Genomic DNA, 24,346 nt, shown 5'->3' on the forward strand with positions numbered 1-24,346 from the left:
TTTAGCCGGGTGACACAGGAAGTTTCAGTCATTGTTAGAGAAAGGAGAAGGGTTAGATTAATAGACTGAAAAAGATGTTTAATATTTGAAACATAGATGTCTAATGAATGTTGAAGGGTTGAGTAGATTTGAGGAGTTTACTGATTTAAGATAATACTTAAAGAACAGAGGATTAGGCCTTTGAAAAGGGAAGTTTATGTTTTGCGAGTACAGATCTTTTTTTGATACCCAGGATTAAGGAAATTATACAACACTGCTTACACTGCACACATTGTGCAGCTTTGCAGCCATGTTATTGAGGACAGGATCTTGGAAGTGCCGTTTGTTGATATTGTTGTAAGTTTGATAAAGAGTTAAAGCAGCATATAGTTTAAGTTGCCACCTCTTTGTGATCCTGGCTACAGTGGCAGTCGATGCAGAAGCAAGAATAGTTGGTAATAAGTGAAGATATGGGACAAATAGCGGCGTGTCGCTTTCAAGGTGAGTGGAAAAGCAATATTTACAGCCAGGCTGACTGAGATCTTGTATGAGCTTTCCCCTGGCATTCGTTTTTGTTTGTATGGTTGTCAGTTGAAATTCCAAAAGATCCCTGCGACGCTACCATTGTAAATGAGGTGGAATGCTACGTTTCTGTGCAGCGGAGTAATTTGTATATGAAACCTTTGGCTTCCACAAGGATGTCAGAAGCGCTGAGAGAGGGAAAGGGTGAGACGGCAGAGGGTGAGGAAAGCTCTCCATCCTGTCAGGGCTGTCACGATAAGACATGGTGATGAGGAGGGGAGCTGGAGGGAAAAAAAACACATAAAACACATGACTGGAAGGATTTCTGGTGGCGTCAGGTGAAAAAACAAACTTTGAACCAAAAACACTTATTGCCTGTTTTTCCATGCCCCAACCCCCCCACCCCCCTGTCTTTGTCTTTGCAGAGTTGCTGGGCTCCAACAAGAGACTCAACATCAATTACCAGGACTCAGATGGGTAAGAGGAGCGCGTGTGCAAGAAAAGCATGAAGTTGGAACAGTCCGACTTGATGAGTAGATGGGGCGGAAAAAATACTATTCTACATGTGACTGCCTACTGTTTGTTTGCAGCCCTCACTCTGTGACTCACAAAGCGCACACAAGTACCGACATATACTGTTGCTCAGAGTCATCATTTAACCCCAGGGGAGTAAATTACTGGGTACTGAGTCTGTGTAACTCATCAGCTGTCAGACTATTGGAAGAGAGTAAAATGTACTCTTTGTAATTCTGCATTAGGGAGGTATAATAGAATAAATCACAAAATTGAAATGTTTTAGCTTTTTCATTTTTGTATTCAAAATTAAATCGTGACAATTTTGGCACATGATTAAAAGGGGGATAGTTATATCATGTATAGGTAACACTGAGACACGCAGGACCAACAACGTGGAACCAAGGGGTAATCAAAAGTAAAAATCCCCCTATGCACTTGATAAAAATACAAACGCCATGATAAAATAGGTTTTCGTGGGGATTTAAACCCTTCTTTTCTTCTCAGCAATCTAAGCATGTGTGAATCTGGATCTGAAAACAATACTCAATTCTCCTCTTTCTCCTCAAGGCCATAAATATTAAGATCAGAAGCTAATGAATGCAAGGCATGTGAAGGCCAGACAAAGCAAGTTTCTTTCTGCAAAATATTTCATTGATGAGAAATTCAATGACCCGAAGATGAGAAAGGAAAATAAAGAAAAAAGAACATTGCATGGAAATAGTTGATAATAGAAGTATTGCACTAAAAACATGTTCTAATGATTTTTAATTTTTTTTATTATTTAATCTTGATTTAAAACTGTTGTTTCGACACTTTCACAGTTTTATGGAAGTTTGCTTAAAATTAATGGAGCATAAGAACTAAAACCTGTTTCTCCAAGTTCGGTTCTGGTTCTGGGTTATGCTGGGAAAATTTAATCAGAAGAACTGAATGGTTTGCACACTGTTTTTCAATGTTGAACCTTTTAGAGTCGCTGGTATGAAGGTGTACTAGAATCTGTTGCATTAAAGTAAACAGTAGACACAGGCCTACAGTTAGACTGGGATTAAGTTAGAGTCCAAATCGGGTTTTCATTTTCTTTTTCATTTTCTTTCACATTTAAACAAAAATCAAATTATAGAAATAATTTATACCTTTCAAAAAACAAAAGGGACAGCCCGTATTGAAATTAAAGCAGTTAAATGCCTTATAAGCATTATTATTGTTATTATCATCAGTATTGCCGATTTGTAGTTTTGCATCTTTCCACTGGTATTTTGAGCTATTTGTCTTTAGGTTTGGAAGGACTCTTTACCATGACAATAAACTTTATCTTCCTCTACATATTCTCTGTTTAACTAAAGTCCAGACTTAGAACATCAGAGGTCCTTTTCACAAAGCAGGTTTAAACTCTGAGTTGAGCACATGCCAATCTACTATAAAAACAACAATAGGAAGTGCCTATTACACACCATTGGAACTAGACATTTTAATGCAGAATAATAAAAAAAAAAAAAGACAATGTGTATAAAAGACAGAGCAACACCTCTACAGGTGCAAAGGAGAGGAAAATGGCGTAGGAGACGATTGCTGCTCGAGTTAAAGCGAAAGTTTAGTCTGTTATGGTTTCCAGTAAACCTGCTTTGTCAAATGGGACTTAGGGGGTGTTACTTTTAAATCAAAAATACATTGTCATTCATTTATTAAACTCTAGGTGTGAGAATAGTTTTTCTCTTATACAACAACAACAACACCTAAAAGGACAATGAGAAAAAATAAAAAATATTTGACCTGCAGAAAGAATATTGGCTTATTACCAAACTATTATATCCACAGTCTCATCTTTTTTTAAATAGAAGTGTAAATCACAGTTATTTTTCTGCTTAATTAAGAGAAATTATTAAACCTTTAATAAGATCAGGCTTAACTTTGCTTGAATATTTACATTAGTGAAGTTGGCGCTAAAACTGTGTAAACTTTTGATACCGGAAGAGAGTGAAAAAACGTACATGTTTGGGTTTTCAGAATCAGAATCAGACATACTTTAATAATCCCAGAGGGAAATTACTTAATGTTTTAAATTACTTACTATTAATTACTAATTAATTACTTTATGTTGCTACTGAACATTTAAGAGCAAAACCTGTAAGGAAAACGAAAGAGCAAAGCAAAGAAGAACTAAAATTGTAAAAAGGATTTAATAAATGCTTACAGTGGGATTTAAAGCAAGGAGATATTATCAATGGTTTAAACTAGGAAGATATTCTACATGTAAAAAAGTGTATTTCTAGTCATTTGGGCACTGGGGCCTGCAGTATTTTCTGGTAACACTCTTAGTAATCACTGCAGAGTCGAGTCCAATCTTTTAAACAAGCAGCCTGTTTAACTTTGAACGGTTTGTAATCTTTGTGAGGGGTTTGCACAAACCAGCGAGAAAACCACTGAAATTTTTCAAAAAAATGTATTTATTCCAAAAAAGTGTTCAAAAAATTATAAACTGGGCCCAAAAACAGAGGTCAACAAAACAGACTTCAATTCAGGTACTAACATAAAGAACTCAAGCACAAAATGACCTAACAAACAAGACATGAGGGAAACTTAAATAGTGGCTGACAGACCACTGTTGACACACAAGGGGGATAACTCTTGACTAAAAAACTAACAAAAAAAATAAACATAATTAAATAGATAAATACTGGCCAGACACTAAGTACTTTTTAAATGTAACAAATTAACAAAATTACCCAAACTAAGAATATTTAAACAAATGATAAAAAAATTTCCCTTCCCATCACAAATGGTTTGACCCGCTGAATAGCCTGCAACGATCAATATAGGAAAGCTGGAGCTCATTGCAGCCCTTCACGAGCAGATCCAAAGGAAACTGCCAACTCCAAGAAAAATAACGTAATCAGTTGCATCTTAACCAAAAAAGAACCTGACAAAGTTAACTAAATGTGTGCACTGCAAAAACCTAACTTAAAGTCAGGCTAATGAAAATATATGAACTATGTAACTCATTTTGAAAATGAAAAATATAAAAGTTACCGCACAGTTTCAGAGTGTGACAGCAGTCTGTCACATTTTTTTAGTATCTTAATTCTTTTGCTCCCACTCCTGTTTACTTTTCCTACATCCTGAAGTCCTTAGATTACTGTTTTAGATCTCAAAGCAGCTTCCTATTCTATAGAATGTATTTCAATGTGATGTGATCCACCAAAACAGTCCTTGAAAAATTCAAGGTCTGTGCCGATTGTTTTTGACTTCCTACATTGTGACCGAATTGAATGAAAACTGGTATGTGTGTCTGCATGCAAACACCACATAGGCGTTGACATCAGGTTGTCCATCTGGGAGAAGGCTGCTATGTGGTTGGATGGTGGGCAGGAAGGGGTTACATGTGCAATATGAGATCATTTCCTAGGGGTGAAGAGGATTGTAAAGCGTGAGTAAACAGCTGGCTGTCACTAAGTCAACACCATCATACTGACACGTATTCAGCACATGTCAGTGGAAAGTTTCAGCAGCAGGTGATGAGACATGGGTGAAGTGTATCGGCAAGTAGAGTTACAGCAGGAAAAATGCACATTAAATACACTTCTATTTCCTTATATGTTCAATTGATTCAAGTTAGGTGATAAAAAGGGTCCTTCTGAAGCTCTATTGTACAGTAACCATTTCAAGGTTTCTGTGTCAGTTAGCTGTGTGTTTGGGATCATTGTCCCGCTGAAATTTCAGAGGTTTTATCTAAAGCATTCCGGTAGATGAAAGTCATGAAGAGCTTCCTGGTATGTTTCTGTAGTCCAGAAGTGCATGGTGATTTGGGATTGATCAAGCAATACTATTTATTTTTATCACGTTCACAATGACAGTAGAGCGTAGAACCCCATTGTGGGTAAGTGTATTACCTGTTATTTTCATGGGAGCACTGTGCCCACTTCCTGCAGGCCTTTTCAAGGGTTTTTGTGAGGCTCCTTGGTTCTAGGAGAAATTTTGCAAGATGCAGGTGAATAAGTTCCTTTCCCTGATTGGTCCCAGCCATGGTCACCAGAAAACTCTGTAACAAAGGATGCTTCAAAACTTTAGCCCCCTCTACCCCTCTGAAACTGATCCATGCCAAGTTCGGACCAAGCTTGGATCAGTTAACCGTGCCAAGCTTGGTTCTTACGACCATTTACACATCACCTAGCACAGTTCCTCGCTTCCTATCGGGTGTCCACGACACTACAACTCTCAAGGCGGGAATTGTGCAAACAAAAATGGTGGCGCCAGGAACTTATGTGCCTGGATAGCGTCCCCTGCCCTGATTTAAATTAGAGCCTCGGTCATCATCCCAGGTCACACCACACTCTTTTGATGCCATTTATTGTTAATAGGCTGAGGAGAGGTTAGTGTTGTGTACAGTTGAAGAGATCTGAGAAGAGAGAGAACCAAGCCACAACTGAAAAAAAGCTGAGTCCTACTGTTGAACTATTACTAGATCCCAAGCGGTTCAGTTGTGTCTGGCACAGTCCAGTTCAGCTGCGTTCCATTTACACTTAGCAATTATCTCGGTTACTGTGCTCGTTCTCAGCACGATTTCAAAAGGTTGGTGTAAATGGGGCTTAAGGCTACGTTTACACTGAAGCCCTTAATGCCTAATTTCAGCAATTAAGAAATCGTCACATTTCCAAATGTATGCAACTTGTATACGCTCTCATGTGTGACCTGCTTTCATGCAACTTAAACGTCCCGCATGTGCATTAGAGGAAGCAATGAAGTTAAAATAGCGAGCTTGCTTGTGGGCTTAAACATGGGTTTCCTTAGAAACACATTTTGGATGTGATCAGCCATTAAATTGTTGTTATTATTAGTACCATGGCATGGCTTCAGACTTTGGCTCCTCTAGCTTCTAGTAGGTTTATAATGGCTGATAATATACCATTTATCGTTGATAATAGCCACATAATAATAATAATAATAGCCGGAGGATTTATTTACAATTTAACTACTTTATACATTTTATCCATTTCTTTTTTACCAAATACAAACTTTTTTAAAAACTACATTTCACAACTTTACTTCAATGAATTCCTCTTTTCAGTCATACAGATTAATTTTAATTAAATGTAAATCCATTTACTGTGCCACAATGGGGAAATCACTTTCTGCATTTGACTCTCTGCATGTGGCTTTTGAAAATAACTTGGATGCTGACATGCAGAGAGTCAATCCAGTACCTCAAATCAATGTATATACAATAGATGAAGAAATCCTATAATTCAGTTCAGATAACACAAATTTACATCAATTAATTCCACTGGCGAAAAAGGAATTACCTTAGGATTTGGCTTAGGTTTGATTTGGTGATAAAAACCAACTGATCCTACTGGGAGGTAGGAGGCACAATCTAAAGCCATTTAATGGGCTGATAAGATCCGAAGCAGCTGCTTTAAATTGAATTGTCTCTTTAAAGTCCCCGAGATGAGATGTGCAGTGAATTGGTGCCATTTAAATAAATAAAACTGAACTGAAATTGATTAATTGTGATGAATCTGATTCATTCTTTCAGCCCTAATTTAGATGTTCTGCTTCAGAGGAATATCTCACATTTGCTTAGGGATCAAAGTTTAAACCAGAATTATGTTGCTTATATAGTTGTTTTTATTATTAAATATGAATGCTTTTTCTGCTTGGTTGTATATAAACTTTTAATTGTAAGAATTCCTTTAAAAGAAAAAAACCTAATCTGCATTGAGGTCTAAGCATTTAGAGGGATTTATAATTTATGTCATGTTCTCGCCCTCCTCACCCATTTTCTCTCTCTGTATGTATTTTTGCTTTTAGGTTCTCTGCATTGCACCATGCTGCTCTGACGGGCACCACAGAACTCCTGTCACTACTGCTGGAGGCCCAGGCCACCGTGGATATCAAGGATATCAATGGTATCATAATGACAGAACAAATGCATCGCTTCTCTTGAAATCAGCCAGCGGCTCTATGATTTTAGAAAAAAAACATTTAGTTAAATACATGAAGTTCAGTTTTCACAAGTCAGTGGGGATTACACTGAGCCTGAAACGTCTTCATCGGCTCTAGTGCTCTGCAGGAAATATGCTCAACCGAAATGAAAAAAATAAGAAATCTTATTCGCTTTGAAGTTTGCATCCCACAAAATGACAGTGGATCTAAATATTCACTCACTTCCAAGCAGAACAGAAATGGTGGAATTCAGAGCTGCAGCTCACTGACTGAGCCCAGGAGCGTGTGAGGCTCATAAGCATGATCGTCTCGCCTCTGAGTTCAACCATCTATTCCACAGAACTCTGTGAAATGTAGAATTTAACCTCCAGCACTTCCACTGTTGGATATCCTCAGTGTAATTTAAATGCATAGAAAACTGCATAAAAGTGAGGACTAACAAATAAGAGTGATGGGTTTTTATAAGCTGACTTCTTCTTAGAAAGAGAATTGAATTAGTAAAGTTTTGTGGTCATAGTTTAGATTTAAAGAGAAGCCATATTACTTATCATCCTGTTGTTCAAAGCATGGTTGCTAAAACATCATCTTCTGAATACCAGATTATTTAGAATGTGCTCACAAGGCTAAGCAGCAGGAGGGAAGGGTCTGATTTCGATCTAGGTTCTTACAGATTCAGATCAGTGAGGTGTTTCGAAATATGCTGGTTAAGATTCTAAGTCTCCAGGTCATAGCCATTCCAAAAAAGTTTAAAAACAATCCACTGGACTTTATTTCCAAGTTTGACGATGTTTTGCTTCCCATACAAGAAGCTTTTTCAATTCAAAATGTCAGGAATAGCCTTGAGTTCGAGGTTTTATACCGTAGCCCAACAAAGACTTATTTTTGTTTTGAAAATATCCAAATTGAAACGGAAGAAGGGGTCCACCCCTATGGAATTATATTGGACCCCTTCTTCCGTTTCAATTTGCATGTTTTCAAAGCAAAAATAAGGTTTTGTTGGGCTACGGTATAAAACCTCGAACTCAAAGCCATTCCAGACATTTTGAATTAAAAAAGCTTCTTGGATGGGAAGCGCAACATTTTTATTTTGGGATGTTTGTAAATGTTTCATTTTTATTTTCAGTAGGGTTAAAATTTTATTTAAAAGGGAGGTGTCAAATACTTTTTTTTTTTTAGCTCTCTACTTACTCTGTACATACATTTATAATCTGATTAGGTCACAGTTTCAGAATTTAAATCAGTTTTTTTTGTTTTTTTCCCCTTTCATCAAGATGCACCCACCTTGTTTCCACAGGGGTTAGTGTCTAGGACAGAAAAATCAATTGTAGCTATTCCTCCATTTAGTTGAGTGTGTTATTGCATGCGAAATATGAATGCATTCCTCTTAAAATGTTAACAGTCTATAAAATACTGCATCCCAGGAGTCCGCTACGATTGCAACAACAGTGACAACAGAGATTTAATAAATCGCGCTGCTCTATTTGCACGTATTAAGCACTTCTTGTTGTTCAGCATTATGAATAAGTCACTTTTATTATAGGATGTGATGTCTGGCTCTAATTTACATTCCTACTTTTATTATGGCGCTGGAGGACCCAATATGTATGGGTGTCTGATGTAATAACTTTCCACAGTTTTGAGCAACATTGGTTTTTGCTTTTATTATCAGTCAGGCTCTGGTGTCTAAGTAACTATAAGCAAATAGAGCATTTTCTTTTCCTAAATTGTTAAACATGTTTTGCTGTTGTAAACACACTGACATTATACTAGGTAGTTAAGTTAGGTCACTAAAATCAGAGAGAACAAACATCAGAAATGATCAGTGAAATGTCATGACAGCTTTAAAAAATGAAATTTTGTTTTGTATACACTCTCTGCATACAAAATGACGATAAAAGTTGTCTAATTCTAAGTCATATGTGTAAATGTTGGTAGGAACAAGTTACATTTACTTCAGCAACCTTTGGAAAAAAAAGTTCTTTAGGAGTGGGTGTGATTCACTTTACTTTTAAATGTACTTAAATATTATTCTTAGAGAGTCTCGCTAATCTTGTTTTAGTTAAATATCTTTTTTACTCCACCCACCACAAATAATTTGAGCTGTGCAGAGATCAGGTAAAATATACTAAACTGTAGATAATAACATAAGTGTATCACCTACTGTAGGTTTAAGTTAAAAAAAAATGATGCAGAAAAATTGTTTCTTTTGGCCCAATTTGATCATTTGCAAACATGTAACTTATTTATGTTTTCATGTTATACTTTAAAATAGTGGAATTTTCTCATAACTCCCTGTTTGACTGCATACGTTAAAGCATCACATCAGATTTAATGACCCAACGATTGCTTGAGTAGCCATTTTACCAAGAACCTTTTTTATTCTTACTTGAGTAGTTTTTTTGGGGGGTGACAACTTTCTACTTTGACTTGAGTGAAAAATGTTTTACCCACCTCTGGATATGTGTCACATTTTACCAGGAGGTGTCTAAACAAATAAAGTGTTAAAGAAGAATAAGTCCTTTAGTTTAAATCTATATTCCACAGCTTAAATTATTTCAATTGGTTTAGATCTCAGCTAGACGTTTGCGAATAACACAATGTTAGCATTATTTAAAAAAAATTCCTTAATTCCTACTTAGCACCTCTCTGTCATCCCCAGGCATGCGTCCGCTCCATTACGCAGCATGGCAAGGTAAATCTGACTCTGTTCTAATGCTGCTGAGAGGAGGCGCTTCAGTCAACACTCCGTCCCATGATGGACAGATCCCCTTACATCTCTCTGCACAGTACGGACACTATGAAGTGGTGAGTTCAGAGCACACACACAATCTGATTACCAGGCATCTCATTTCACTGAAACTTAAACTCATCGTGTCATTGGCTGGTATTGTTCAACAACAATACAGGTAATTCCATTAATGCCAACCGGGCCGCACACATTTCTTCTAATAACATTTATTCTCCTTTTAGAAGTCTCAGTAGGACAGATACACATATATAAAACCTTCACAAACATAACTTTCTATTCCTCGTCCTTATTGTATGGAAGTCCGATCTCTGTACTGTAACCTTACAGGAGCTCAAGTCCCGTGGAAGCGAGGAACCATCGGTGCTGCTATTTAAACTCATTTGCCCTCACTAAGAAAAGATTGACTTTATGTAAACAGATCAGCATTAGCGCTGAACAAGGGAGACAAGGACAACTCAAGAAGAGCTTTAACTCTTAGGAGAGACACAAAAGCCAAAATGGCGACCAGGAGTTTGGAGTCGGTCAGTAGGGGTTAATAAAGGACGCATGAACTTCCCCTTCAGGTCATAATATGGTTCACCAGATAACTGCCCCCCAACGTCTTTTCTATCAAAATTGTCTACTTTCTTCTATTTCTGTTTTTTCACACACTTAGCCTCTGCTCTGAGAGAAATTAAAGCCTTCTTCCAGACTACTTTACATTTTGCCACTCTATTTGAGGTGTGGAACGGGTAAAAGATGGGGTACACAGCTTGTAAACACAAGCGCGCTTGTGTTCTGAATACTGGGGGAGAACTCATTTATGAACGGAGAGAACGTGTGAACTCCAAGCAGCATGGCCGTGGCCAAAAGGGCTCCATTTGTAGTCGCTAGATTGTTCATGCAACTCAAGAACAATTTCTACACCCTTCCCCTGTCTTTCTTTTGTTTGTTCACTCTCTATTTGTGCCATTTCAGATTATGAAAGTAACCTGGACTGATCTCTTTGCTCATCAGCTTTCCCCCCATATTTTTCTGAAAGTGTTAAGTAATTGTTCAGAATGTATCTGATTTTGAGTGAGTGTCCACACCCCTGTTCCTTTCCAAACTGTTTGATAAATATTTACCAGCAGGGGAATATTATGTCACAAACCATAACTAGTACATGCTTAACGCTTAACTTGCAGGTTACCTCTGATCTTCACCTCTTTCCTAAAAATAGTGTTTATCAAGACCTTTATCAAGACCAGGTCTTAGTTCCAAAGAAGAATATCTGTTCTATCAAGCTGAATAATTATACCAGAAAAGTTCAGAGGTAACAAAGACCATATGTGCAAACAGCCGTCCTCCTGTAACATGACCCCCTTTGAGGTCTGACCTCTTTAGTAGAACACAGTTTAACACAATGGCGACAACCCTTCCCAGGATCCACAGCAGCTATCAAATGTTCCTCCACTCTGGTAGGAAACAAAACATCAAAACACCTGTAGAGGATGACTGGTGTCTGGATGCACCTGCATTATACATGAGGTGATCCTTCTCACATTAGATTGCACTCTCTCCCTTTCACCCTCAGTCTGAGATGCTGCTGCAGCACCAATCTAATCCCTGCCTAATGAACAAGGCGAAGAAGACACCTTTGGATTTGGCCTGTGAGTTTGGTCGACTCAAGGTACTGGATTATTTCTAGCGTATTTTTCTATGGCTCCCATTTTGTTTGTTGGTAAAAAAAATCAAGCTGGCTCCCATACTAGTTCATATGGATATAAAATAGGGCTTTTGTGGCCCTATGCATCAGCAAATTTCAGCACAATGAAAGCTGAGACCTGTTATGAAGAGATTTTGACTCATAATCCAATTATTTGCATGTGAAAACACTCTTTATTCTTTATGTGTGGAGGAGGATTCCTTATGACAAACATGAGCCAGAGATCAGAAAGAAATGAAACTGCTCAGCTAAGCCTGTTGAGGGAAAGGACCTCAGTGGCTCTTTTTGGACATTGTAATGTTTGAAGACATTTGCACTTGGGGAAAAAATACTGTTTCTCTGCTATAGGAAAACAGATTAGCCAGTCTGCAGGATGTGCTGCTTATGCTAAGATTCAAAATTAGACACACTCTCCATGCTTTCTTAATGCGCTCTCAACTAGGTTGACTTTGGGCTGTTTTTACCGCTCACATTTTGCCTTTAGACAGCTGCTGGGCAGTGGATAAACCCTAATTTAGGAGTTAATCTCTTTCCACATAAATATCCTATAATGTCCAACAGTGGGGACATTCAGTACATATAGGTCAATGCACAAAGAAGAGGATGGTTTTGCATGTATTCAAATTTTTTTTATTTACTGCTCATGTCATAATTTCTGTCCTAAGTCTGTTGGTAAAACTTCATCCTCAGACATATTTCCCTTTAGGTGACTCAGCTGCTGCTCAGCAGTAACATGGTGTCAGCGCTTCTTGAAGGAGAGAGAGGAGACGACAGCTTGGATTCTCCCTCAACCACTGCTCTTCACCTGGCTGCTAGGAATGGACACAAAGACATCATCAAGTGAGATAACTAAAACCATCCAATCATTTCACGCTTGCAGATATGTGGTGGCTGGTGTCCATTCCTGGTGCAAATACCCAGGATATGGGAAAATAGCCAGAGAGAAATTATTTGCATTTATAGGGAGATGAGTTAGGGTTAGAAAGACTTCTGTATATTTGAACTTAAGAGTTTCTTGCTGCAGGGCAATGGTGCTAAAAACACTCTACAACTCCCTAACCACAACTCAGTGATGTTTAAATGAGAATTTCTCTGCTTACCAAGTCTGGTTAGGACATAAATATGTGGGCCTCGCCTGGTCTTCAGATGAAGGAAATGAAATGCTATATGAACAACATATATCATTACAAGGGCTGTCATCACTTGTCTTCCAAAATCTAAGCCAGGATGCAGAACAAGTTTACTTTTTAAGTATGTCCACCCCATGAAGCAATAGTTCTAAAACCAACTTCATCTGCTAGCTGTTATGTAATCATGCCCCTAATGTTAAAACACTTTATTTTGCAGGGATTTTAGACCCTGCAAAATAGGCGCTGGAAACAAAAAATACTGAATTATTTTATCAGCAGGTTCCTTATGCACCACTGAACCATTTGACTCTGGACCTCATTTAGTCATTGCAACACCTTGATTCCTTGAGCAGACCAGTCCTTGAGTCCTTGCAAGTCCCCATTTGGAATACTCAGACAGAGGGCTTCTGAATTACTTCGGAAATATAAAAAGCTTAATGTTGACTTTAAAGGAATAGTACACCCAAAACATGATTAGCCTTCATTTTCTACTCACCTCCATGCTGAACAACACTCTGGAGTACTTTTTTGATATCTCAAATGCATCTGGAGATCTGGGAGACTTCTTGCTGTCTGCTGACATTCAAATAATGGAGGTCTATGGCGCCCGAGACAGAAAGGTCCACAAAAGTCCACAAAAACTTGTCAATATTCCTCCATACTGCTCGTCCAATGTAATCCAAGTGTCCTGAGTGGGTAGCATCCAGAATTTACTCGAAACGAAGTCATTTAGAACGTTTTAGAGCCTAAACAGTAGTGTATAGGATTTCCTAATAGCGCCCCCATGCGCGCTCACGATTCTACGGAAGCCGGCAGACCAAACCAGCGCATTCAGCTCGGCAAAGAACTCATGCTCTTCCTCAACACTGAAGTCCTCAGACATTTTTCTTTCGTTGTTTCTTTCTTTGCACAGGTAAACAGCACATTTCTTCTTCTACGCTTGCATTATCGGCAGACCAGACGCTGAATGCGCACTTCCTTCCGGTTTGGTCTGCCGGCTTCCGTAGAATCGTGAGCGCGCATGGGGGCGCTATTAGGAAATCCTATACACTACTGTTTATGCTCTAAAAACATTCTAAATTACTTCGTTTCGAGTAAATTCTGGATGCTACCCACTCAGGACACTTGGATTACATTGGACGAGCAGTATGGAGGAATATTGACACGTTTTTGTGGACTTTTATGGACCTTTCTGTCTCGGGCGCCATGGACCTCCATTATTTGAATGTCAGCAGACAGCAAGAAGCCTCCCAGATCTCCAGATGCATTTGAGATATCAAAAAAGTACTCCAGGGTGTTGTTCAGCATGGGGGTGAGTAGAAAATGAAGGCTAATCATGTTTTGGGTGTACTATTCCTTTAAAGATGCTATGGTTTAGTCGCTGCAAAACAAGACCACACCATCACTCTTACCCAATTGTGCGATGACTACAGCTTTGGCTATTGCTGACCCCTTTGAGAAGCCATACATCTCCATTCTGGTTTTATTTGTGCTTTATTGATCATAACATTAAATGTGGCATTTTGCCCCTCATCAGTAACTTTTTTTAAGATGCCTTTTGAATAAAGGCAAAATGCTTACAATAAATGATAGCAGATGTCCATTTGCATTTAATTTAAGCAATCAGGATTTTCATATCCTGGTTGACTTTTAATATTCAAGGGATATTCTGCTAGTTTTTTACTCTCATGCATTCCTAACTACATTGAGCAAACATGTTCTGGATGAATGAGGTATTTGATCCTTCTTTAGAAATCAACCTGCATGTATCTGCAATGAGAGGGGTTTGCATGTGTGTTGGATAATGCCCTCTTTTTAAAGATTTTTCATAGATCAAATAAGTAATATAGATCATGGGTTTCTGACAACAACTGTTAGCTGTTGGAGATTATTGGATTGTGAAATGGTTAATTTACATCAATCCAATGATTATGAATGTCTTATACTTTTCACTTTTGAAAGCATCACTTCATTCTTTACAATTTTGGACTCAAGTTGTTCTTACTATGCATTTTTTTAAAGGGCAAACACCAACTCTGTTTTATCTTAAAATTCAATTAGCATTATTTATTTGATCATTTTACAAATTAGCCACCATGCTCTGCATAAAGAAGCCATAGTGTAAAACTGTGCATGGTAGGATAACTGTAGAGTCTAAATCGGCCTTTTGAGGTTAATGTAGCCTGGCCAACCAGACTGACTAACGGGTAAGGCTCAGACTCTGCCCTAAAGCAAACCAGTGCAATCATCGTGTGGGAGATGGGAGCACCATATTGCAACACCGCTGTTCTGTAATAATAACATTCAAGACTGCAGCTACGATGCAGTCATTATTTTACAAATTGATTAATCTGTTGATTATTTTTTTGATTGAGTGATTAATAATCGGAAAACCTTTAACAAAACTCCTGACTCAGCCCCATTCTGCATAAATGCCATGGTATGCTACTAGTAAGATTTTCAAATCTTGGCCTCTAACAGACCTGCAGAGATATTTTTTTGTGTGTGACTTTTGCATATTTTCAGATGCTAGATAGATAAAATCTGCATGCTAATCTCACAGCGCATGTTTTCTTATTAATTTTCCCAGGTTGCTGCTCAAAGCTGGCATTGACATCAACAGAGCAACCAAAGCAGGGACTGCTCTGCATGAGGCTGCCCTCTACGGCAAGACAGAAGTAGTGCGACTGCTGCTCGATGTAAGAAGGGCTTACTGTCGATAATTTTTCGGACAACTTTATAATTTGAAGCCTTACATTGTAATTTGCTGGTGAACACAATTGCTCTGACGTTGTATGTGTTCAGGCCGGGATCAATGTGAACATCCGCAACACATACAACCAGACGGCGCTGGATATCGTCAACCAGTTTACCACTTCTACAGCCAGCAGAGACATCAAACAGCTACTCAGAGGTTTATTTCAGCAAGAATGACTTCCTAGTTCTGATCTCTTAATGACAAAGAGCCGGTTGCCATAGGAGTGATGGTTCTTTGTCCTTGCAGAAGCATCCAGTTCTCTCCAAGTCAGAGCAGTGAAGGACTACTGGAATCTCCATGACCCTACTGCTCTTAACCTGCGGGCTGGAGACATGATAATGGTGACTTTTTTTGTGTTTCCTGTTACACTGTCTTGGAGTCGCTGTCAGCTTGCAGCAATTTCCTTTCCCACGCTGGTCCAAAGCCACAACATGATATTACATGAATGCTTTCTGTGTTTTATGACGACCAGGGTGGGGCCAAAGTTAAATTTAAAAATAATTCTTAGGCTATTTTAACTTTCTCTTCCCTCAGTATCAGACTTTACCTTCACTACAGCTTCAGATAAATGTGTGGCCTCTTGTGTAGGTAGTATCCACGCTTTGCCATTACGTCTTAACCCTAACCTGCAGAGAATATTGTAGCAGAAAGAAAGTTTTTGTCAAGAATTAGTGAATGAGTCTTCAGAAGCCAGGAGGATATTTTCTTCTACTTTTCCTATTCTCTAGAAAAAATTTTGCCACCAGTGCAGAGCTGGGTTAACATCAGCAGAAAACTGCATTTCTAGACAGGCTCGGGTGAGGACTATTGCAGCAACAGATAGGCCACTTCTGTCCTGGAAAAAATAATAGGAACAGAGTGAAATCATGCAGTTTATTTGATACATTTTCCTTCTGATTGTTTAGGAAATAGTTTTAACCAAGAAAACAGGCAGCAAAGGTGTGCATTATGATTCACGATTGGTGAAACATTTTCACCCAACCTATGTGTGAGATTGCTGTACATCCCAAAATGGAGGCCCCTACTTAACATCATGTCTTTAAAAGTTAAGGAATCCCATCATAGGAATCTAACATTGGTATATATAATGAGTTTTTAAGTATGGATGTATGTTTCCCATTGTACACAATTTGTCCTTAATCTGTTCGAAAATGTAATATAAATTTTAGGAACAGGTCATTAAAATCACCCAAACCAAACAAACTCCATCCTGTAGCTGATTCCCTTTGCTTTGTGTTGTAGATCAGGGGCTTTGGATTCTCTGCAGAGGGTAGAAGAAGTTGGTGTTGTTGGGATTTGTGTGGGATGTTTTGGGATAATTAAGTAATCTCCAAACATGGCACCACAGCAGAGAAACGGGCTCAAACTTGTCTAATTACCAGTTTTTCTTTTGCCCAGCACCCCCTACCCACCCACTAACAAACACCTTAACTCGTACATTTGTGCATTTTTTCTGTGGTTCTGTTCTAATTTCACGTGTTTTGATATCTGAATACGTGGCCCAAATCATGTTTGAACTCGACTGCAGCAGCGGGTTTGTTTTTGTTTCTTCTAGCACTCTTAATCCATGGATTGTGTATTTACACATGACTGACGTTCTCATATTATCTTCTTAAGTGCTTCACTGCAAAAGTCAGACATTAATTCCAGCTGATGCTGTGCTGACAAAGTAGCTTATATCACAGCTTTAATCAAACCTCAAATTTTTCACATTTATTTCATTTTTTCAATTTTTTTCATGTTTATGGAGACAACAGCGTTTTCAAACTAAAGCTCTGTCATTTTTTTTGCCATCAGGTCCTGGAGCAGCACTCAGATGGCCGCTGGAAAGGCCACATCCATGACAGCCAGAGGGGGACAGACAGGGTGGGCTTCTTTCCTCCTTCAGTGGTGGAGGTCCTCAGCAGGAGAGCAGGTAGAGAAACACACATGACTGTATAAACAAGAGTTGGGTTTTTTTTTGGCTTAGGACTTATGGTTGAATATTACGACGGAGTATTAGGGCCAGGCTAGAGATTTTTATTTTTTTTATCCTATTCCGAGAATAAAGTCATAAAATTACGAGAATAAAGTCGTAACATTACGGGGATAAAGTTGTAACATTACAAGAGTAAAGACATAGCATCAGGAGAAAAAAGTCATAACATTACGAAAATAAATTTGTAACGTTACGAGAATAAAGTCGTAAAATTATGGGAATAAAGTCGTAAAATGATGGGAATAAAGTCGTAAAATTATGAAAATAAAGTCCTAAAATTAAGAGAATAAAGTCCTAAAATTACGAGAATAAAGTCCTGAAACTATGGGAATAAAGTCCTAAAATTACGAGAATAAAGTCGTAAAATTACGAGAATAAAGTCCTAAAATTACGAGAATAAAGTCGTAAAATTATGAGAATAAAGTCTTAGAATTACGAGAATAAAGTCATAAAATTACGAGAATAAAGTCGTAACATTACGGGGATAAAGTTGTAACATTACAAGAGTAAAGACATAGCATCACGAGAAAAAAGTCATAACATTACGAAAATAAATTTGTAACGTTACGAGAATAAAGTCGTAAAATTATGGGAATAAAGTCGTAAAATTATGAGAATAAAGTCTTAGAATTACGAGAATAAAGTCGTAAAATTATGAGAATAAAGTCCTAGAATTACGAGAAAAAATTTGTATAATTACGAGAAACCAGTTGTATTTAATGAAAACTACTACAAGAAGCACTTTCTTCCCTAAAATAAGAATGCCTAGCATTATGTGAAGTTTTAAAGAACTTAATACTCGTAATTTTACGACTTTATTCTCGTAATTTTATGACTTTATTCTTGTAATGTTACGGCTTTATTCTCGTAATTTTACTACTTTATTCTTGTGATTTTATGACTTTTATGACTAAAGTAGAATGAAAAAAAATATTCATATCAGTTTAAATTTAAGTTTCTGTCATATTGCAGCCAGAAAGGTTAGTGTTTTATTTGTCCTTTATATAAAGTCCTTTTACCCAAATTGGCATGGCATATATTATTATTAACATTATGCTAAGAGGAATTGTAAATTGTATCTATTATTCCATTATTAAACACTGGAATAAAAAAAAAAAAAAATTGAATCCTATGTCTAAGTGGAGATTTAAAAACACAGAATTCATAAATCTGATTATAAATACCTTTCCTTGTCACATATTTAAAAACCGTATTCCTTATTCCATTTTTTTTTTTTTTTTACCTTGCAGTTTTAAATCTTTTCTTGAATTAGCATTTTCCTTTTACTTTCCCCTTTCCATTTACTTCTGCTGTGACCCTTCTGGTCCCTGTGCACATTGAAATTCAGTTAGGAAAATCACAGTTGCTCTTCAGATATAACCAGCTCTCCTATTGGTTATTTTGTTAATCAGGTCTGGCAGCCTAACCAATGAGAGTGTTGGCTGCATCTGAGGAGCAACTGAGATTGGTTTAAGTGGTTATCAGAGCCGGGGTCAGAAGGGCCGTGAAAAAGGTAAATGGAGCAAGTAAAGCAAAAAATGCTATTTTAAAAAAGATTTGAAAATGAAAGTTTGAAAAAAAAAATGGAAATTGAATAAGGAATTATCTTTTTAAAATATGTTATTAGGAAAGGTATTTATAATCAGATGTATGAATGAAAATACATACAAAAAATTCCAGTATTTAATAATAGATTATTAATATGTACAGTTTAGAATTAATTTTTAAATTTATAATAGGAAAATGCAATTAAAATGGGTTTCAAATTACATTATTTAAATGTTACATTTAAAAGGGCTGGTTTTATAATGAACTCTCTATGTCCGCCATAGCAGCGGGGCCAGAGGTACCACTATCAATCATTGTCCATCCCTATGGCCACCCAACATACTCCACCACCTCCTGAACAAGCAGTCCCTCTCTAAACCAGATATCAGATATCAGAGATAAAGAACCATTTAATTTGTATCTTAGATATATAACTGTTTTTGACAGCACTGATGTGTAAATTTGTGTGTATATTCTTTAGTAAGGGCTTCATGAAAATCTAATCTGTTTTCTGTTATTTATTTGAAAAAGTATGGATGTTTTGCTTGTTTATTTTCCAGTTAGTACAGTGTGGTTAGTATATCCTGCACCTAAACTGGTTTTGGTGCCTATTGGTTCTCACCGAGCCCTCAGTGCACATTGGTCCCTGTCTGAACCATGAACATGGTCTGCCCTGAAAGTCATATAACGACTAACAAACAAAAAAAATGTTGTGAAGCCTAAAGAATGGAGCAAACACACCAGGGATGAGTTGATTAGAGGTTAAAAGTTTAAAACATCTTAGAGTACTGTTCAATACATCATCTGAAAATAAAAAGAACAAACCACCACTGTAAACCTACCAGGACATGGATATTTACCTACAGGCTGAAGGCAAGGAGGAATTTTAATAGAGGAGCAGTCAGAGGACCCATTGTAAGTTAGGAGGAGCTGCATAAACCAACAAATCAACACGAGTTTGCACACAGCTATGGAAATGTACAGTTGTGATAACATGTGAGTCTAAGGAAATGACTGTTTTTACATCAACTATCAAAGCTTTTCTACCGGCTGTCAGGGATCCTGTGTCTGTTTTGTTCTTGTTGTAGAGTGTGGGGGTATTTTCCATATCCTCTTAATCCATGCAGGTTTGTGGAACATTCTGGGTGTGTGCGCAAATGGAGGATTCCTGCTAGAGAACAAAACTGTCTCTCAAAAGACAAATGCTTCTCTAAGATCATCACTGATGCCTTTCCTGTGATAGCTGATGCTCCACACAAGAAGAATTTCTGAGTGTTCTTCTGTTTTTAATCTATTTTTTTTAGAGAGGAATCCAAATTTAAGACATAAAGTCTTAATTTTCAGTAATTTTACTAATTTGTAATTTAATTTCTGAAAATAACTCATAAAAATGACTTAGTTAAAAATAGAAAGCTCAGACCAGCTAATATTTTTAAACAATCTCATCTCTGAGTTCAATTTACTCATTGCATTGAGTTATACTGTCTTTCCAACTGTAAAATCTTAAGTCACAGTAACAAGAACCATTACAATGAGGTTCATGACTATGGACGGCTTCAGTTTGCTTGTAGATCAGCTGTTTTGATCCATATGAATGAAAGCAATTTAAGCCCTGTGCTTGTTTTGCAGCTGTAAAGCCACTGACATTCAAAAAGCGGCTTGAGAGGCTGAGTTACTGCAACAGGCACAGAAGAACAGTTGCATATACGCGTGCCGAAGCATTCCGACTCACACAGACACACATTAATAGGATTACTGCTACCAGACCTCCAAGGTGTCAGCTCAGTGCTAAAGCCCCCACAGTCTCTGCTGGGATATGGCGTGTATTTGCTGTGCATATGCTCACGCATGAGGAAGAGAAGACATGAAAGTTTGACTCAAAAGTCTCAAAGCCACTTTGCATTTAAAGCAAACTGAGTTGTGTGAGTCTGTGCGTGTACGAGCTGTGTGGTATTATTGCGATCAGCACATGGAGAATCAGGGAGCCTCTGTCTCTCTCTGTGCAACTTTTGATCTTGCATTCCTATTCAGCTGCAAGTTATGTAACTCCAGAGAGGATTTGTCCTGGTTTATGCTTTTCCATATAGATGTGAAAGCATTGAAGCTCCAAACATGAGTGGGGATACCTCCCCTGTGCTTGCACTTCATTATGACCACACCCCTGCACTCACTCATGCATGCCAACCTCAACATACACATGTGTCCATGTCACTAGGGGGCGCTCTATCCCGCAAAGGCTCCATGCCATGCCAGAGACCACACCTGGCATCCAGAACTCCTCCCTCAGGCCCCACCCCTCAGACCGACGACACATACATCCTTGGCTATGAACCTTCAGGTATTCACACATGAACAATCTTTTCAGGACCTGCAGATGACGGAGTCTAAACAACAAACCATCAGGATAAGACAGCTGGCATACTGTTGTTGCATTTGCTCCTGATTTACTATAATATGAGTAAATGTATTCAGCCAGAACAAAAATGCGTAGATATGAGGAATTAAGTGGGCATCAAACCAATTGGGTTGCCTTAATGGTTATACATTAAGGTATAAAGTTGTTCTTTTTTTGTGCTATTCTAATTTCATCAAAAAGTCTGATTTGGATGCAAAATAATCAGATTTGCCTATACTGTATCAGGTGTGAGGACATGTAATAGTAACTTTAAATAATCCATCTTATCTCTTTCTTTGGGCTTAAGATAAAGCAGGAGGATGAAGTTACCCAGATCTAAAACAATCACAATATAAAAACCACACCTGTCTACCTTGTGTAGTAGACAGATCTAATAAAATCTAACACCTACCATCATTTTGGACTTTTAAGCCAATCAATCAAATATCCTCCAATTTAAATAGATTTTTTAATGAATACAACAGCATGGAAATAAAGGAAAGTTTGATACACTTGATAAAAAATTACATTTAAACTTCCTGGTAGAGTTGCATTTATAAATCCTTTATCCGAATAGAATCCGAATAGAAAGCTGAATTCTATTTTATTTTTTTGCTCTAAAGTTTCATAAAATAAATCTGAAAATTAATGCAGCTGTAAAAGTGAAATCTAGATAGTCTTATTTGGAACACACAGTAGCAGCATTCCCAATAAGCATAAATTTGGGCAAACTTTAATCATGAAAATAAACAAGCTGAATTGAAACTGCAATTTGGAAAAAAGAACTCAAGTTTTTCTATAAAAGGGCTTTTTTCAGTTGTAGAAATTCTTTTTTTTTTTTGCCACATATGAGTCAAATAATCCACAACTGGGCTTTACTGACTTGAAGGAAAATGCAGAAGAAGAATGGGGGACGATGGCGCCCTTTAGAGATGTGGCTAAAATTAGATAGATAATTATCCTGTGTTTACATCCGCTGCACCCATGTTGTTTTCAGAGTTATTACGTGAAAACACATAGTTATGTGCAGTCTAAATTGCATTTGTTTTTTTAATTGAAATACCACAATCGTGGAATTTTGCATTTTCAAATTTAGCAGAACATCTATATATTATTGGCCTAATTTCAGCCAATCATATATCAATGATCGTCTGTCAATCAAATTTTTTTGATCATAGCATCTTGATTCATCATGTTGCAGCTAATATACACAACGGTTGAAATAAGAAATAAGAATAATTTACTTTACCTTTTAGTTCCGTCCCAGTGTTCACGGGGATGGACGTCTGTGTCTTCGGCAGGCGTAGAGCTAACAGAACTTGCAGTGTTGCGAGGCAAAGGCTCAAACATGTACGGCTGTAAGACTTCTACACCAAACCAAGCTTCTGCCGCCCTGGCGTCCTCTTCCACAACATCTTCGTCCCCACGTTCCTCCTCTAAATAAAAACTGTATGACGAAGGAGACTCATCCACAACCTCCGACACAAAACTCTCCTCCTCTTGCATGTTTCCGCTGTCCATAGCGTTCCTTGACAGTGTCCTTTCTAAGTCACCAATTTGGTCCCAATATAATTTCCCATTGGGAACCTACTAGCACTAAATTGCTAACTGGTTAGCAAGATGCTTCCGATAAACTGGCCACAATCAAAATTGCTTGCGTACCTTCCGACACAACAACCCTGCCCCCTTGATAATCGACCAATCACATTCACTTTAATCACTCGTGTAAAGTCGTGCACCACTCTGAGAATTCGGAAATGCAACGGTTGGAACAGCAATTTCCCTACCACTTTAAGACTTTTGCATCTATTTCTACTACATTTCGTCCTTCCACACAACTTTCCATTATTATGTTTGGATCCAGTCCTGTGTTTACAGCCAGCTCCTTCAGCAGTTATCTTTTGAGGCTTAACCACCTTGTGTAGGGTCTCACTAACTGTCTGCTGGGCAACAGCTATGTTAGCAGTTCCTCATCATTAGCTAATTACATGGTTATAACACAACATTTCAGTATTTAAAGTCTATTTTTATTGGTCTGATGTAAACATTTAAAATGTCAGGGAACCCAAATTTTAGCTGGTTGCCAAAATTATTAATAAAAAATGCTATCACTTGACTTAATAAGATCAAATAATGGTCAAGCGTGGCTTAATTCACGTATAATGTATGAACTAAGCTGCATCTGGGTCAGATAATACATTTAACAGATGATTTATTCACATGCCACTTTTGACTTTGTTCCAAAGAAAGAAAGTTGACAATAAGTAAATTATAGTGAATTAATCCATTATAATCTTCCCTGTTAGCTCTCTAATCTTTGAGTTTTGAGTGTTTCATATTCACTTTTTCTATGACGGTATTTATTTTTTAACATAAAAATCATCACAAAATAATGTATACAATACAATACATCACTCAGTTAAATATTTCAAATAAATTAATTCCAAGAAATATAATCTTAAAGACCAATACCTGAGATATTAAACATCTACATCTATGTGTATATAACACATGTGTATATAATGTAGATATACAAAGGGACAAACAAAGTGTGTCTCTAAATGACTGTAAAAACATAGTAAAACAATAAAAACATTCACATTGTCTCTGTTTATAGCTTTATTTGACATTTATGACAGATGGCTGTTTTACATGTCTCTCTCCACGGGTCTGCAGTCCCACTCCCCCTCCCTCACCGCTCACTGTCCTCCTGGTGGTCATTGACAGCTCCATAGGTCCTGTCCCCTCTCTGCGGGATGCAGGAAAGCAGCGTAGTGTGTCTAAAGTGTGTGTGTTTGTTAGGTGCTTCACCGGCCACTCAGTTCTCAGCCCAAGCAACCCCCCCTCAGGACATTTGGGTCCTAAGGAGCTCTCCCACTGGTAAGAGTGTGTGACCCTAAACAACTGCCAATCCATCGTAAATCTAACCCCAAACTACCCAAACCCCTAACCTGGCTGGAACCTTTTCACATCCCATACCCTGCCCTTTAACCAGACTGCTTCTCTGGCTCACTTCTATCTGTAAAACATTTAGTCCCAACATCACAGCCTCACCATAACTACCCTGCAAATCCCTTATCCCCATGCCATCCCAGTAACACCCTAACCAACTGGCATTGTCTTGCAGCAGAACATAAAGGTAAG

The 24,346-nt window shown here is 37.8% G+C and overlaps 1 protein-coding gene across 1 annotated transcript in view; it reads left to right on the plus strand.

Moving 5' to 3' along the window:
- si:ch211-119c20.2 (caskin-2) overlaps positions 1–24,346 on the plus strand; it is a 74,013-nt gene that overhangs the window by 35,011 nt on the left and 14,656 nt on the right. The window contains 11 exon segments of the mRNA XM_038277942.1: positions 927–978; positions 6,823–6,920; positions 9,617–9,762; positions 11,262–11,357; positions 12,100–12,233; positions 15,114–15,222; positions 15,329–15,437; positions 15,528–15,622; positions 17,079–17,196; positions 21,023–21,145; positions 24,005–24,082. Of these exon segments, the coding sequence (XP_038133870.1) occupies positions 927–978; positions 6,823–6,920; positions 9,617–9,762; positions 11,262–11,357; positions 12,100–12,233; positions 15,114–15,222; positions 15,329–15,437; positions 15,528–15,622; positions 17,079–17,196; positions 21,023–21,145; positions 24,005–24,082 (1,158 nt within the window).

Source organism: Cyprinodon tularosa, unplaced genomic scaffold, assembly GCF_016077235.1.
Source record: "Cyprinodon tularosa strain WSP-4 unplaced genomic scaffold, ASM1607723v1 ctg136, whole genome shotgun sequence".
Taxonomy (NCBI): domain Eukaryota; kingdom Metazoa; phylum Chordata; class Actinopteri; order Cyprinodontiformes; family Cyprinodontidae; genus Cyprinodon; species Cyprinodon tularosa.